General features: G+C 38.1%; 1 protein-coding gene across 2 annotated transcripts in view; it reads right to left on the bottom strand.

Annotated features, from left to right (window-relative positions):
- Positions 1 to 15,036, bottom strand: part of znf704 (zinc finger protein 704) — a 76,108-nt gene extending 61,072 nt beyond the window's left edge. Inside the window, exons 1-2 of one of the 2 annotated variants that reach the window (XM_038300308.1) lie at positions 14,200 to 15,036; positions 2,142 to 2,329 (exon numbers count right to left, since the gene is read on the bottom strand). In XM_038300308.1, coding sequence (XP_038156236.1) covers positions 2,142 to 2,329; positions 14,200 to 14,445 — 434 coding nt within the window. In that variant the 5' untranslated portion in view covers positions 14,446 to 15,036. The remainder of the gene's footprint in view (positions 1 to 2,141; positions 2,330 to 14,199) is intronic. The other variant, XM_038300307.1, reaches the window with a different exon arrangement.
- Positions 15,037 to 18,093: the final 3,057 nt, after the last annotated feature.

The following is an 18,093-nucleotide window of genomic DNA, read 5'->3' on the forward strand; positions in this document are numbered from 1 at the left end:
TAATTTTGAAGAAAAAGTGGACCTTTTTGAATCTCTCAAAATGACGATCACACCGTAAACACCAAAAAGAAACAGCATATCCATTTGAAATCATCACTGGGCAAATTAAACCCTTATTTTTCAGTTTGCCACTCCAATGGGCCCGTGAATTTGCTCCTCATTTATACATTTTTGTTTTTAAATCGCTGAGGCTGTGAACTGAACCCTAATTTATAAACCCCTCTGAAATGCAGCTTCGTTGTGGGTCTCATTTTAATGACAAACGTTAAGACTGTTTATATGTCGCTCGTCTCTGAGGGGTTAAAAAACGAGTTTACTTGTTGTGAAAGCTGTGATATAATGGATAAACCATCTTACTCTGACTTGAAGAGTAGTAATAATAATATTAACCAGATATGCAATGAAGGAATAATAGTGAGACCAGTGCACAACCGCAATCCATAAAAGAGATTACATTTAAAATCCTCTAAATGAGCAGCAAGGCAGGGTAGAAATCAATAAGCAAATAACCAAATCTGAAGGTGAAATTGTAGTGATGAAGCTGCACACGTTCCCGTCTTTTCAGCAAGTTATGATCAATCAGAGTCGTCCAACACCAAGTAATCAGAGGGGCTGTTCAATAACCATGCTGGGCATTTACAGTACGTCGTATACATGGTATAAATATTTCCAGTTTAATAGAGAAGGAATGTTGTGCTCTCAGAGATGACACTTAATGGCTATCAATGTTTTATTTCCCTCCAGCTCATCAGCTTCGCTTGCTAACTCTACACACAATCTAAGAGTGTCTTCGTATGCGTTCCTTTATGGTGTGCAGAAACACAGTGATTGAAGGAGAAACTAATGCAACATCCCATCTTAATGGTTTCCAGTTGGAAAGGGGTCTGTGGTACGTCTTGCAGTGCAGAATCTGATGGATTGTGTTACAAAGTTCCAACTACTATGAAAGAGGTTTTCATTTTCCGTCATGAGTTTCAGACATGCTCAGAGGAGGAACACATAATGAACCTCCTTGAAGTAAAGCTATTGTGCTTGTGTAGTGGGGAGGGAAATACATTCAGAGGGATAAAAGGACAAGGTTTAGATTGTAGCTTAAAGCTTAAAGTGTTCGTTCTAACTATACTGTAGATCCTTTCAGAATTCAAGGAACCGTCTTACTAGCTTTCCTCTCCTACCCTTCCTTTATGTTTAAAATGGTTCCCCCAGAAGAATGCTGCCAGCACCGTGTTTCATGGGAAATCAGAAAATCCTTAAAGTGCATCATGACTTCAGCCACCAATATTATTTAGCTCCATCCATTTTTTCCCTTATTCTAGCTGAGAGAGGACGGTGTATTAAGAGTTTTAAATGTATGACAAAAAATGTTTACGTTTTTTTTTTTTATCTCATCTGACCAGAGTACTTTCTACATGTTTTAAAAGTCAACTGGTTGGTTTTGCCAAACTTTAAATATGTAATGGGACCTTAGTTGGACAATGGCTTGGTTGGATATAATGATTTAAAGTTGTGAAAAACTTTTTTTTGTGTGTGGGCTGTGGATCCTTTCAACTCTTCTAGAGTTACCCGTTGCTTCTATGATTGACGCCCTCTGTCAGCTTAGGAGGGCAGCCCTGTCTCTGTGATAGGTTAGCAGCCGAGTTGGGTTTAATAGTGCCCAGTTAGAAGGTTAAATGCTTGCAACACCGCTCATAATTTAACTTGCCTTTATCCTTTTGGCTCAGTTTATTACATAATATTCTTCAAAACTTCAGTTTTGGTTTATGTTGCTATCTTCAAGGGGCATTAATACCTTTGCTCTGAAAGTGCAGAAAACTCTGGTAAGTAATTAATCATCAGAAGACTCTGACACTACTTATGTGAAAATGCATGTAGGATGTTATTGAATATGCATGCAGCAGCAGGAGCGGACAACTGTCAAATTAAATTGCACTCTGCATGCTGCCAGAAAGGCACCAAGGATAAGAAGAAAATTGGAACATCATCCTGCATAAACCGTGTCCTACTTGTCGGATGACATATCAGTGTCATAAACTCTGTGTGAACTCTGCATATAAACGTGAGCTAAACTCCCCCTGGGAATCAGACAGAACTCGGTTTCTCAGATTTGACAAGTGCTCAGATGTGCAGTAAGAGGGTCCTACCTGGCATGTGGGACATCAATGCTGGATGAGACCACTTTACGTTTCTGCTCCAGGAGGCACACCGATCGGGCGTCAGGATCTCGACCAACTCGCTTCCCGTCTGAGGGCCTCTGCTCGTCCACTGCCTCCGGGCTCCGGCAGCCACCCTCCAACTTGTGACTGTCTGAAACCCCGTTACTGGGACTATGCTGTGAGGAAAGCAACAAGAAGGAATAAGTCACTATTTTTACTGAAAGGAAAAAGGCTTGCCACAACTTTAAAGAAGGAATGTGTTAAACATGGGAAGTGCACAGCTGAACCTGTTTTGAAAAAAAGGCGAGCAGTTTTTAGCTGCAGGTAGAGTGGTTCTAAAATAACTAATCATATCATTATGTTTAATAGGTTTACAGGAATATTACACAATTACAGGCCAGCTTTAGGCTATAAAAATAGAATCAGATGGAGAGGTAGGTTTTGGCTTTGTCTGAACTGGTCATCTAAACATTGACAATAATTCCATATTTCCATTTCAAATGAAGGAGTACGATATAGTTTTAGGCTATTCAGCAGATCTTTAGCCTAAATTGGCCTTTGAAAAACATACTGGAGAAACTGAAAAATGCAAAGTGGCCAGTAACAAAAGAAAGCTAATTTTCCTGTGGATATGTTGGGGATTTGAGGTGTTCCGCAAGGGAAATGTCTCATGTGCAATATTTAGAATGGAAAACAAAACATGATGAAGACTTCTCTTGTTTTTTTTACCCTACTAAACAAAACTGAGGACAGTGTCACCCATAATGATCAAAGCTGTATGATTATATACGCAGCACCAAAACCTACTTTAAGGCTGGTCACTGCATTGCAACTTACTAGGAGCATCCTGATTAAACTGCATTTCCATTACTGATGTTGACCTGATATGATTTCAGCATGAATCATACCTGCTTTTATGTATCATTTCGCTCTGTAGAATGTCAGAAAAGGCTAAAATTATATTACTAAATAAAGAACAAGTCAACAAAAAAAGGTTTGAAAACAACTGACCCATGTTATATTAACCAATAGGATAAAGAAACTTTAAACAGAAGCAGAGTGTTTGTAAAAGTGTACCAATTTTAGAGATTTAAGATGCCAGCCGATATAATACGATATGAGTTATTTCACTAATATTGTACAGACATCGGATCTGGATATCCCTACTACTTACCTAGTTAACATTAGCATTTCCTCATCAAGAGCAGGACTACATACACGATAATCTGCCATAAATGCACATGATGTCAGACCTAGGGTTGTAAAAATATTATATCTAAAAAGTATTTATACTCAAATGCTGTATCCCGATACAATACTAACTTGGCATGATATCGATAATAAAGTGTTTTTGCTGCTGTTAATTTCAGATTTATTGATTATTTGCAATTTAAAAGAATATTACTTCAGACAACTTAAAATATTGTCAGATTTTATCTGGGTTCTTTATTTAAACTTAAATGCTTACTTATTAATATTGCGTTTCTGGTAAAAGAATAGTGGAAGATTTTCATGAATAAAAAAAAAAAAATGCACATGCACAACCATGTATGCACTCCTGAGAGGGAACGCCTATTAAACGTGTGAGCGCATGCATGAGCCCATTTCTCCTCGTGCACGCTCTGTTTCAAAGTTGCTGTTTGCATCGCTCATACACACCTAGTTTCCAAAAGAAGATTTTGCAATTTTTCCACTGTCAGACTCACCACTGGTAAGTGAAAATGGGGACGAGCACGTAAAATGGCCTTGCGTAAAAATATCACCAGATTGGTTAAAGATTAGGAGGAACACTTATTTTGATGATCCACCAGAAAAAATAACATCCTCCCTTATACCTTTGAGAAAGCATGTTCCATGTCAAGATAGAATTTAAATAAAAGGCCTGAGTAAAAATGACTTTTGAGACAACCACTAGTATTCTCTCATCAACATATCAGTTTCTGTAGTGAGTGTAGAAGTGTTTTTTTTAATAAAAATAAAAAGACCATGTCATATTTTTTACACTTGGGGGATGATTTTAATTCAGTAAAAGCAGGATAATTTTACTGACGCTCATTGTGCTGTCAGAATCTCCCACTGGTTTATGTCTATTCCTAACTGGGTGATATGACCTCAGCAGGGGCAACGATATGAGCAGGCCCGCTTCTCTTAGCTTTTAAGAAAGAAGCTTCTTTACATCCATGTTTCTCAAAGCATTTCTGGAAATCAAATCTGCAGAAATAAATATATAAAAACTGCCTTGAAAAGGAAAAAAAAACATGGACATTAGAAAAAAATTACATTTTAACTCTTAAATCAAAGTTCTTATGCATTTAGGGTTAAAAGCGAATCATAAAGGAAATCTTTTTATACAGAATATCTAAAAATCTTTAAAAATTCCAAAGTAATTTAAAATAAACCTTAAAATAACACATCTAGATAGCTTCCATTACTGTAATGTTAAACTGTTTTGAGTAAAACACAAACCGATTAAATGAGAAAAGTGAAACTTTAAGCTGTAAACTTTTTCTTACAGCCAATATATTCTAGTCATAAAAGAAATAGCTTTTCAACTCCTAGATAGGGACCTTGCCTAATACGTCTCTATTGCTTTTATTTCATACCTCTAGATAAAGGCCTTCCTAGCTTTGCTTTTACTACTTTTTTTAATTTAACTATTATGGAACTCACCTTTGTTTTACAAAAATTTATGCAAATAACATTTCTAGAAGTCTTTTTTCATATGATTATTGAACATGCTGATATTCCTATTTGTGATATATGATGTGGTAGTAGCTTTTATCATCTTATTTACATTCCTCTACTCTTTAGAAGCAGAAATGAATAAAATGAGTGTGAGCTACAACCATAAACTACAGCTGAAATTGACCAAAGATTAAATATTCTAACAGGAATGATCAGCCATGTCTTAATCTAAGAATATTATGCACACATGAAAGACCCAATAGAATATTGCAATGGGCTTCCTGGCTGCCGAACCACATTAGAATCTCATCGTAAAACTGTGGCATTTCTAAAAATAAAAAAATCCTAAAGTCTAAAAGATTTTCTAACAAGGTTAATGAAGAAAACCGGGGAACAGATAATCACAGATCAATTCAGTATTGCTTACACTACTTGATAATCTGACAATATTGCGTACCAGATTGACAAACAATACAGTAGCAGACATTCAGAAGGCCGAATGGCAACCCACTTCCCTGCAATTCCCAGCAGAACCTCCTCCAACTTCCAGCCACAGGAGTGGCACCAATCTTTCATATTTTTTAACTCTGACTCCACCTTTTCACTGAATTACATGGTCTGACCAGGAGAAGGTGCTTCTCTTTAAGTCTTAATGTCCAAAAATCATGAGAGAAAGAATATCTTAGTACAAAGATTGATGTTTTTTTTTTTATGAATTGCAGGGGACCAGCCAAGGGCCCATCAAGGAAAGTGGGAACATTTTGAATGGCTACTACTGTATAATAAATCCAAATACACTGCTACAAAAAACATTTATGGTACAATTAAAAAAGATCGGCTAAGAAAGTAAAACACCCAAATATCAGAATGAATGTACACAGCGGCACATGTCTGTAGCTGTCTGTAGCCAGGAGGCTTGAGGAAACAGTAAAAAGGCCAAAACATGATCGGCGTGACTCACACAGCTGTCAATGACAATAGTGCACTGTGGAATATTTCAGGCCAGTGTGTTTATGAGTATGTGGTTGATCTAGATGGCTGTCTTCAAGTCCTGCTACATGATTAGACATGAATGACAATGAACAAAGCATAAAAAACGACATGAGAGACGCATCAAATAACATGATTGAGGCAGTTAGTGGTGTGCAACACAAGATAGATTACAAAGACTTGGAGAAGGACAGCCATCCCTGACCTTCCCTAACCTTATAAATGACTGGGTTTTAGCCTGAAAACTTAGGATCATGTCGAATCCATGCACAAATTATAGGCGCCAATTCCAAATTTGAGATGTTTGTGTTTCCAGTACCCCTGCCCCTCATTTTTTCCCCCTTATATAGAATATCCTCTGAAACTTTAACTGACAATAAAGATGTAAAGTATACAGCTGTCAAACTGTTTGAACAGAACACATGAATAACACTAAAGACTAAGTATTCATTAAACACAGCAAAACTGACAAGTGTTACCAATTTTGAACTATAAATTAATGTTGCGCCGATGCCATTTTTTGGCCTCGATACCGATACCTGGCTGTGCAGTATCGGCTGATACCGATACCATAATAATGTAAAATAATTGTCATCATGGCTTCATGTCAAGCTGCTGCCTACCTTTGTGAAGCAGGAAAAAATCTAATACAAAGTGAATCCAGTAGAACTTTTTATTGCCTACCAGGAGTGGGTGACAATAGTTGAATAAACTTATGGCTCTCAAAATGGTATCGGCGCCCTATTTATTGGTACTTGCCGATACCGATACCACCATTTTAGGGGCAGTATCGGGGCCCCGTCTGATACTGGTATCGGTATCGGTGCAACACTACTATAAATACATCGACCAACTGCCAAAACAACATCTCTCAAAGACCGTCCAGCACGTTTTCCTCTCTTGTAGGTTCGAGCCAGGGGAAACAACTAGACTTTGATTATGAATTTATTAGTGACTGTAGCCAGAGGTTAGAGTTTATTTGTCAGAGTAAAAGAAGTTTTTCACCATTTTCAGGTTTCTAGAGCTGTTGCTTATCTGTTTGCTAATCGTTCCAGCTCAAAGAGTTTTTAATATTAAATGATAAATACAAAACAGTCAAGATCCGAAGATATTTAAAACAACCTGAAGAAGAAACTTACTCTAAATAAATAGTTTTCTCTCTGTTGGCTTTACCTGCTGTTAACAATGACTTTTTAACATCAGTGGAGGCAGGCACGGATTTTCGGCCCTTGCATCGTTCCATTTATACCAGCCCACTTATGGACCCCCCCCCCAACAAAAAATAAATAAATATATAAGAACAGTCAAGCGTGTGCATCTCAAATGTGAAACATGATACAAATATGCATTGTGGATTAACCTATCTATCTTCAAGCATCACACGACAACCATCACCCAGACTTCTATAATGCGGTTTTACTGGCTTTGATTATTAACACGGTCGCGACAGTGACTTCAGCAGGGTTGCCATATGTCACTGACTCAGGTTTTCCAGCCCAAACAATGTTCATAAACCGCTTGGATTTATGAAATCTTGCCCAATTAGAACCAAAGTCTATTAAACTCTTAGGCTATAAATCTAAAGAAAACATTTTTTTACCCATAGATGTTAATATTGCATCACTTCTTGAGCTCCTTCAGTTATTTACTGTCACAGGTAGGTGCTTTGGTTGGAAAGTAACTGTTGGGGCCGGTATGATTTAAGGAGGGCCGGCCCTCGCACGCTAAAATTAAAATGCCCGGTATCACAGATTAACAGTCCGAGCCTCAGTAGAGGAAACTTTTGCCAGTAATCAGTCATATTGGATGGCTTTATTTATAAATCAAGTGTTTAAGGTTTTCTCAGTCGACTTAGGCTTTGACTAGACCACACCAAAACTTACATTTTGTAATTTACTTTCATTTATTCAAAAGTTGATTTGCTTGCATAGTTTGGACATGTGCCATGCTGTATAACCCAAGCATGCTCAAGCTTAAACTGATGGTCAGACATGTTTTGTTAGAGAGCAGAAGTCACGGTACGTCTTCCAGGTCCTGAAACACCAAATCAGTCCTAAACTGTCATATCATCACAACCATGTTTGGCTACAGGTGCTGACAACTTAACAGGTATAACAAGAGACTAACTTTCAGAATAACAACAAATAATATTTTCAGAGGGTTAGATTTTCTGTTCAAAAAGTTCCTTTCCCCTTAATAAACAACACAAAAATTAAAAAACACACTCTTGTTCTGACTCACATGACCAAAACCCTTTTTGACACCTTCCAAAAGATAACTTTTTCTAATGCACAATGTTTCCAAACAAAAGGTCAGAGTTGCGTGGGTTTGTGAACACAGATATGCTTTCTTGAAGCCTTTGTGCTTCCTTTCACTCGCAAAGTAGATGCAGCTATAAGCTGACAACCTAAAGTGAATGACAGAAGATATAAAAAGATGATAAAAAGATTAAACACTAGCAGGAGACACAGGTGGCTTACTTTCCCCAGACGACACAGATGAAAAAAGTCACACCAAACAGTTTAGAATTGATTTGTTGAGCCTTTCTCTCAACACGCCTGCATTTATGCCATCTGTTGTTAGCAACCCTCGCAACTCCCATCAGTCCAGATAGCCTGGAAGTCAGTTAAAGAGATGAAAATTGAGTGAGGAGTCAGCTCCCAGAGTCAAATCTCAGGAGAACATCATACTGCACTCCTACAGTTTTCCTGAGTCCTCTTTAGGAATCACAGCTAAAGAGACGACACATTTCACATGATGATCAAAGAGAGGCGGTTTAACGGTCTCCTCCCTGCTCTAATGTTTCTCCATCCGTACGCTCCAGCTCCTTTGGACTTGATATCTTATTTAAGGTAGGAATTAATCCAGCAAATCATTCAAATCAACTTGGAAAAAAAAGAAATAAAAAAAATCAGCGCTTTATTGAGAATTACAGAAATGACCAGATGACGTGTAAAAGGTTACCTTTGGTAAAGAATCATTGTTAATGGAGATATCTGCTGGATCTGTCTCTATCTGAACTCAGATCTGAGGGTTTCATCAAGGGCTGAAACAATGAATCGGATTAATCGCAACTAATTGATTATTGAAACAATCATCAAAGAATTCAGTACTCGATTAATCATAACCTGAAGTATAGAGACTCTAGAACATGCCTTTGGCTGACAGAGTGACCCACTTAGAGCGGTTATTATTAGAGATGCACAATATAATCGGCCCCCTATCGGTATCGGCCTGTATCGGCCTTAAAGCTGAATATCGGACATCGGCCACCCCACCGATATTTACCCCGATATTTGATCAGCTTCTGAGTTTCTAAAGTCTAAAAAAAAAAAAAAAAACTACTACTTCTTCCTCAAAAGCTTATTTTTTACAGACTTAAAAACTTCTAAAGATGAGGGGAAAAATATTGATACATTAAAATATCACAATATCTTCATATGCTGATATATTGCCATTTAAAAACACCATATCAATCTCTTTTACTTATGAAATATTGCTATATGTCACCGAAATTTTGCCATATTTTTATATGTTGATATATTGACGCGGTATCATACTATTTTACTAACAAAATCTCACAAGAATTTGCAAAATATCACGAGAGTTTGTAACAGAACGATGAAATTTCACAAGATTTTGAAAGTAAAATAGATCGATACCGCGTTTTTAAAAATCAATTTGATATCAGCATATGAAAATATATTTGAGTATATTATTTTTCAAAGTGTCAGAAATGGATAACAAAACTGCTATTTTCAATGACTACTTATTTTTGTCCAGCTTTAACATCGGTATCGGTTATCGGCTACATGAGTTTTAAAATATCGGCATATCGGATATCGGCCAAAATCTCAATATCTTGCATCCCTAGTTATTATACCAAGCTTGAAAAACATAAATAAACATTTTGCATTTAAGATAAAAAAAAACAATTCTTCTGTTAATATGCTCTATCCAGAACTCCTTAAGTGGAAAGTTTTGGTTTCACCTGGATAAGGGAACGATTGCATTGCAAAATTATCGTTTGTTAGTTGCAGCCCTAATTTCATCAGAACCAAGCTGGGATTTTTGCTAACTGCTGTGGTCCTTATTATTAGCAACATGGCATGACAGGTATTAAACCCAGATATTAAACCCTGACATGTTCCGAGACATCTCTTTTCCAAGATGGAACAACAAATGGAGGAAAAATCACAGGAAACACTAAGGGGTCACCGTGGGACCTACTAACTCTTGTTAATGTAGATACTAAAGTGCTTCCATGTGTGACCAGAAAAAGTTGGCACAAGTTTTCTTTCATGGATCGATGTGCAAACGCTGGTTTATAGACTTATAAGTCTAAACCCGAATTATAAAAAACACCAGTATTAAAAGAAAAGATCCTGATATCAGCTGTGAAGCACAGAGCTGGAGGTGGCATAAGAACCTGGCCAGCTCACCATCATAGAAGCAACACTTAGTCAACTATGAATTAAACGGCTCATGAGGAAATTAGAAAAAAGGTCAAAAATTCAAGCTGGAGCAGAAGAGGATCGTGTGTCACAACGACCTAGAACATTCCAGTAAGTCTGCCGATGACTGTTTGGGAATTAGGAAATATTCTTTGGCTGACTCAAAGCCCGGATGTTAGGTCTCATGGAGATGTCATGGGGTGATTCAAAGTGGACCGTCCATGCAAAAAAAAAGGCAAACATCTTTTAAGTGACAAATGGGATTTTTTTCCCCTTAGACTGGTTGTTAGATATGGGTAGAAGGCTATGAGAAATGTCTGGTTGGGTGGGTAGGTTCAAGCTAGGTTGGTGGGTTGGTCAAACTATTTTCCTCAGCATGAACTCTGGAAAAGAAAGCTTTCAAGATGATGAAAATACTAAAACCCTAAGATAAAACATCTGCAAGATTGTGGTAAAGGTAAAATCAGAATCAATATTGGTTGAAAATAATAGCTATTGTTCAGCCCTGATCTAAAGGCAAACTGATTGAACCCAAAGTAGCTCTACTATGTAGCATGTAAACAAAATTTTACATGCATGTCTTAAAGTTTTAACTAGCATGCATCAACAATCTGAAAAAGTAAACAAATATGAACTTCATTCATAACTACGCCTGTTCGAACTGCACTAGGACTAGCATGGATGGTTCTAGATAGGGGCCATCAGGGGCCATCAGGGGCCAGTGCATCCTGTATAACTGAACCCAGCTCCCATAATGGTCTCTGTATGGAGAAATATACTCCACAAAATTTAAATATGGATAAGTGAACAAAAATAATTGGTTTTTGGTGTTGATCTGAGCAGCTAGACAATTTGCCAATGGCATGAGATAATTTACATTTAAAATAAGAAACAAAACCCCAATTAACTTATTTCAAATTAGTTAATGCAGTTCTAAAATCTAATTATCTTGTTTTTTAAAAACACAAATACTTATCCTTTGGCAGATCATTTTATTTACCTGCTTAAATTAACCCATTAAACCTTAGACTATGAAATAATTGACAGAAAATTCTATTTTTTTTATTAGAGTTGTTATTGAACTTTCAGACAAATTACAGTTAAAGTTAAATTATACATTATGCATTTCTGCATAATCTGTTTTATATTTTCTACATGTGTCTTAGTATGTAATTCAAAGTTTTCAAGAACAAAAATTTCCAATTGATGATGGAGAGGTCGCAAAAACCCAGGTATCAAATAGGATACATTTGGCTTCAAAGGGTTAAGGAGAAAAAAGGACTTGATAAAATGTACTTTTTCGATCAGTTTTTGTTGTTTAATACTAAATCAATTACTTATAATGATAATGTACAGGCATGTTGCATAATTTGTCTCTTGGACCAATAGATTTATTTTCCCTTTGCAGATTACTTTGCAGTTATTTAAGCTTCACTCGAACGGAGATCAGATCAGAGTTTTCATGTAAGATCAAGGGTCTGCAAGCTTGGTTTTAAGGCACAGTTAATATAATAAGTGATGCACTCTTTAACAGTTTGTTTGTTTTTCTTATTTCTTTGGTATTCTTTTCTTCTATGCCCCACCTATAAATTTAATCGAGAACAACCACAGCCAACCAATGAGGTCAGCCAGCGCCGGCCAGCCTGGGATCTCTGTCGCTCAGCCTCTGTCAACAACTTTGCTTCTTTGACTCCTGCGCTGGCTGACGCTTAACACAAACAACAAGTGCCAGCACACCAAAAATAAGCCGGCCTTCTTTCAAAGAATCAAGAAAAATCTTTCTTGAGATATAAAAACACACTTTTTACAACCCAACTAGTCAACAAGTGGTACCCAGAGCTCCTGCCCCCGAGGCAAAAGAGGGGGCATTCATTTGCAGCACTGGGCTCGCAGCCAAGCATCCAGATTCTTAGGGGCATGCCACCGGTTGCCAACCTGGGGGTGCCTGCTTTATTGGCTGTACAGCTGCTACTGCTCAAATGAGACTGCAAACCCTCAAAAACATGCCTCGGTCCAAGGTTTTGAGAAGTTGGGTCTTACAAACACACACCAGAGGGAAATTACAACCATACTACACTTTGATGCACACAAAAGGCAACAGGGACCCACACGTGAAGCTACTAACAGTGCTCAGCAGACTCCTCCTCCTCTGCTTTATGGCTTGTTTTCGACCGTGGTGGGAATTGAGTCTGGCTGAAAGAGACTTGACCATTGTGCTGCGATCCTTCTCTGCACATTGCCTGCACTGGTGGCTGCAATGGTATAGAGCCAAAGCTTTTGTTTGCACAAAAACTGCATCCAAACATGTAATGGTACAGAAATAGTATGAAAATCACTTCATATGTGACACCAATATCTGACACACAAGAAGGAGGAGGTAAGAATTTCTAATCTGTGTGTTGAAAAATAGCTGATTACTCAGTCTTTAGTCATTCTCCCTCCCTCCCTCACTAGAGGGAGAAAACAACACATGACAAGAAACACTGGGCTGCCTTCTCCGGCTCATACAGACTTTATCTGGTTAGGATTGTGTAATTAGGTAATCATTATGGCCTCATGTTTGGATATATTAAGAAATACCCTTAACAGGATCATGTGGCTGTACAATAAGGCTGCATGATCTACTTCTAATCTGCACAGATTTTTTTCTTTTCTTTATAGGCATAGATTAATACCTAGAGCGGCACACTGGTAGGGGTGTCCCATTCAATCTTTCTATTGTTAATTTGCAGATCCTGCCAATGGGAATGCAGCATCTTACATTGTTCTGGCCACTGGCAGCTGGCAAAAAGATGCCTCTGAAAAAAAAAATCATTGTTCTATACAGAAACTTTACCGAATTTGAATATCTCCAACTGTAAAAGCTATGAGGCTTAAACTGTGATAGAGTTCAGATCAAAGAGTGATCCAGATTAAGTTTATTCTGCACCACAGAGAAATTCAATAAGATTAACATTGGTCTCAATAAAACCTTTATTTTAATTTGTAAATATAAAATTTGCACAATATGAAAGTTTTTTTTTTATTGTAGAGCTGCATAAATAAATAAATTAAAACTAAAACATATAAAAAGAGAAAATGCGTTTTAATTTCTTGGATATTAGTTGTGCTGTTAAACAAAATAAAAATATATTATCAATAATAATTATCCCAAAGTACGCATAAACTTTTTTTTTTCAAAAATCTAAAAGCTGCATATTTTCTGTAAAAAATAAATGAATGAAAGATTATATATTTCCAACCTAAGAAAAAAAAGTAATATTTCCTCATTTTTGAAAAGCTTATCCCCGATCAAAGCAACATTTCTATTTTTCCGCAATTTGATGGATATATGGGGCACCAGCAGCGCGCAATTCAAGCAACAAGCCATCTTCTACCATTGTGTCAACTGAAGCTATTAAGTGTCAGTCTGCATACACGGACATACGCGCTCAAACGACGCAAACTGGACCCGGTGGATGCATTTAAACGCTGCATGCAAAAAATGACTCGCGATTACCGTTTTTCTGCAAAATTGTACATAGAGTCCCTCACATCGGTCCAAAACGCTGCAGCTGCATTCAGAGCCTGTTTGTTTCCTTCATATTACCCACCCTCCAGCCCACATAAACATTGCGCAGGCCCCATCAAGCCCTCTTTGTCCCACATACGTGTCACCGCCAAAAATGACATGACAGCCCATTATTTGATAATAAAAAAAATAAAAATCATGCAATGCAATTGATGCATTAAATGTTTTGGACGATGCATGTTTGGTTTTAGTCGATTATAGATGTGCAGAGAGCGGCGCTGGGGGCTGACACCGTTAAATCCGCTCCGTGCAGGAAGCGGTTAAACGCTGCAAAACGCCGCAGAACAACAACAGAGGAGCGCAGCCTGCCGGTGGCCCGTTTAAAAAAGAGAAAGCAGAAACAGACCTTCAGGCTGGATTTGAGTGGTCCTTTGGATCCAGCGGCTATCTCCTCCTCGGTGAACTCCTTCAGGCTTCCGTCCTGCATGAGCACGGTGTAGACGCTGCGCCGGGCTCCAGCGGCCGATGCGTCCCTGTTTTCCTGCTTGACAGCCTGGACCACTCCTGTCACCGGGGCTCCGTCCCCCGTCGGGCTCGGCGCATAGACGCGGCTGCCGAGGATCGAGCGCTTCACCAGGCGCCTTGTGTGCATCTCTGCAGAAAGAGAGAGAGTCTATCCCCGTATTCAAACTGACTTTAACACATCGGACGCCGAAACGCCGCCGGTAAACAAATCGTCGGGGAAAAAGCAGAAGACCGCAGCGTTAGGACTACGAAAACCTGGGGAAAAAAGGTCGAAAAGCAACAACATGCTCAGAGGAGAGGCGGAAAAAACTTCCGAACTACGTCTCGGATCCGAAAGGAATCGAATCGAATAACTTTGAAATTTGCACCATACGGCATGAAGACGGACCCTGAGCAGCCTTCACATTCAGCCGGCTACCGAGCTTCCACCGTCCGACCTGTTTGTTTTCCCTACTGCTCCGAGCGAGCTGCGCGCAGTTAGAAAAACACGGAGCGATCACAGCCCACCTAGAGCCCAAACAACAGTCGTTCACGATTACACAAAGTGACGAAATAATCAAGTAAAAACGTCCTAAATAAACACCCACAACTTCAATTACGTCGAGTCGTGTAAGTCTACGCCGAAGAACACATCGCTACCCTGCTTTATGTGTTGAAAATGACTAAAATGTGACCGCATGATGACCCTGGTTCCGGCACGTCTTTAAATCCAGTCCGAGTTTTCACTCCGACCGAATGGGGCCTCTACCGGCAGATCGCTGCCTGTAAACATGTGCGGTCCGGCAGCCAAGGCGGGCTCGCAATTGGACGATGAAGCACACGCCTCCACGAGCCCCCACCTCTCCACCCCATCCTTTTCCTGCAAAGGAGGGTAATGCAAGTCTTGGAGGATGTTCCATTCAAAACAATGACGCAAGGATGGAAAGAAAACGAGATGGGAGGGTGGGTGGATGAAGGAAAGCAGAGAAAAAGGGAAATTTGGGCTATAGAAAAAAAAAAAAAAAACTTACACGAGACAGACAAGCTTTATTCCTCAACCTACTTGTAGATGAATGTGACCTACTTTTAAAGTACCATGGGGCTGGGAAATTTCTCTGATCTGGTAGAAATAAAACATGTAGTGCAGGATGCTAAGTGAATCTAACAATTTCAGAAACTTGTAAAACTGTAGATTTGATCAGTTTATATATTACCTTTAAACACTTTGCCAAATCAGAAACACATAAAAATACCAACCTGAATTGCTACTTTTTGTTATTTTCTTATAGACTATAGGTTTTCTGTATTTTTAACTATTTTAAAGAAGCACTAACCGGAGTCCTTAAATACACTTTAAATGAAAAAAACTTTTTGTCATGCAAATGACAAAGAAGGTAGTTTTTCTTTGCATCCAAATCATTTATCAGGTTCACCTAACCAGCCATTGGCTGTATACAGCCCTTTCTTGTTGACCTATCATGCATCACCTCTGATCCCAAAATCCAATATGTCTGCCTCAGATGAAAATATTTACAGTTAGAGCTGAGTAGCAGGAGGCTCGCAGCACAGTACTAGTTTGTTTGCACTTCTGAACAATTGTTTCTTGCTTTTTCTTTTAATTAAGCAACAATGTACAACATTTTACAAACAAAATACACAAAAAAATGAAAACTTGTTAAGGTGCACCTTAAAAATAAAATCTACATTTAAAATATAAACAGGTAGAAACTAATTCTAATATCATCACAACTGCTAGTATCACAAAGAGCCATTTAAGTGGAATTAAAACATGTATTATATATTTATTTGTTAACAGGTACTGCTAACATATATAGCATTATTATTAAATCCCTTATAGTGTTCAAGCATGGAACTGCACCCTCTCTGGAATATTTCTGGTTTACTTAAACTTATTAATTTTTCATTATGGTTAATTTGTTTAGATTTACATTGAGATATTACCTAAACATCTGAGAACAACTATTGGTACTTTGTGAGTAATAGATTGTTGTATTCGCATACATGTCAGTTTCCTTTAACTATGAGAGTCTGAATTCACTGCTTAGATAAACGAAGCCAAAATGTTTTGGGTTTTTTTCTCCCATGTCCTTAGTCTAAAGACAAAAGCACATTTGATGTGAATGTATCATAACAAATCTCCATACTTTGGTCAAGTACAGGTTACACTATGACAAACAGCCCAAACCCCAAACAAACCCTTACTGAACCTGGCTTTCAATCACTAAATTAGGACTTGATTTCTAAAATTGCTATTTTTATTTAGTAATTAGCCTTAAATGGCCCGATTAACATCAATATTCTAGGATAATTAGGAATATTTCGTAGAAAAAAGAAGATGCTAAATGTGAGACAAAAATGCTGCATAATGGACCAGTTCTCAGTGTGTGGCCTGAAGAAGGAAACCCTTAAATCTGAGATGACCCGTCAAAGTGATCAAACTTTATTAAATTATTTTTACAAGCACAAATACCAAAGGGTGTTGATTCAGCACAAACAGCTATGTTTATTTATCCATTTAGAAAGTTCAATACAAAAGCAATGTGCAATTTATACGCCCCACTATGACAAATCTTTTACAGAAAATATCATCTGAAAGTAAAATGATGCTTGGCTTTGAGACACTTTTACAAACAGAAACTGGAAAATGTGGACTGTGTTTATATTCAGTCCGATTTCGAGTTGATACCACAAAATAAAACCCGATCTGGAGATTCTCATTTTCTTTTTTTTTTGTGTGTCGTTAACACAAAAAAATCTGGTTGTTCTGTAAAGGGTTATTCCGAGGGCAAAGGATTAGACTGCAAATAGCATCATGAAGGGCATGAAAGTTAGACATAGGGTTAGATTATAAAATGGCCTTGCCCACCGTATATATATATATATCTGGTCTCCTATCCTCGATTTGTTCTCTTTGGTCAGCTGATCAGCTACTTTTGTCAGTACCGAGAACAAGGCCTAAGCTCACAGAGGACCTTCTCTGTATTCGGTTCCAAACTCTGGAATAATTTGCTTCTAAATATCAGGCAGATTTCCACTTTGCAATTTTTAAATCTCTTTCCAATTCTCATCTTTAGATGTTGGAGATTGGCCTGTTTTCCAGTGTAGTCTTGTTTCTCTGACTGTGACTAGCTGGATGTGCTCTCTTCATCCTCTGACATGGGAGCTAGGGACAGACCTCATCTGCTTGACTGTGCCGCCTTTTATAGTTGTTTTTTCTATCTCTGCTTCTGTCTCCTTGAACCCCAGTCGGCCTCGGCAGATGGCCGCTCACACCGAGCCTGGTTCTGCTGGAGGTTTATTCCTGTTAAAAGGGAGTTTTTCCTCTCCACTGTTGCTACAAGCATGCTTATTGTGCGGGATTGCATTTGAGTCAATGAGTCGATGCACTCAACTGGTTTTCCTTAGATAGAAAACTTTGGTGAACTGTAAAGTGCCTTGAGATGACATGTGTTGTGAATTGGCGCTATATAAATAAACGGAATTGAATTGAAATCTTTTCTCTTTGATGTTAAACCCTCAAGGAGATGTTCATGCTCCTTGATTTTGTTTTTTTCTTTTATTTTCTATAAAGTTTTTACTTATTTTTCATATTGTTTTTATTATATTTAGTGCTTTTAATATTGTTTCTATTATTTGCCTTTGTGCAGCACTTCAATCCTATTGGTTTTTAAAGTGCTATATAAATTAAGTTGGGCTGGATTAAATGAAACAATATCTCACACTAAACCCCTAATGGTGATGGCTCAGATCAATACCTGACAATAGAAAGTGTTTG

This window comes from Cyprinodon tularosa, unplaced genomic scaffold (genome assembly GCF_016077235.1).
Source record: "Cyprinodon tularosa strain WSP-4 unplaced genomic scaffold, ASM1607723v1 ctg446, whole genome shotgun sequence".
NCBI lineage: Eukaryota > Metazoa > Chordata > Actinopteri > Cyprinodontiformes > Cyprinodontidae > Cyprinodon > Cyprinodon tularosa.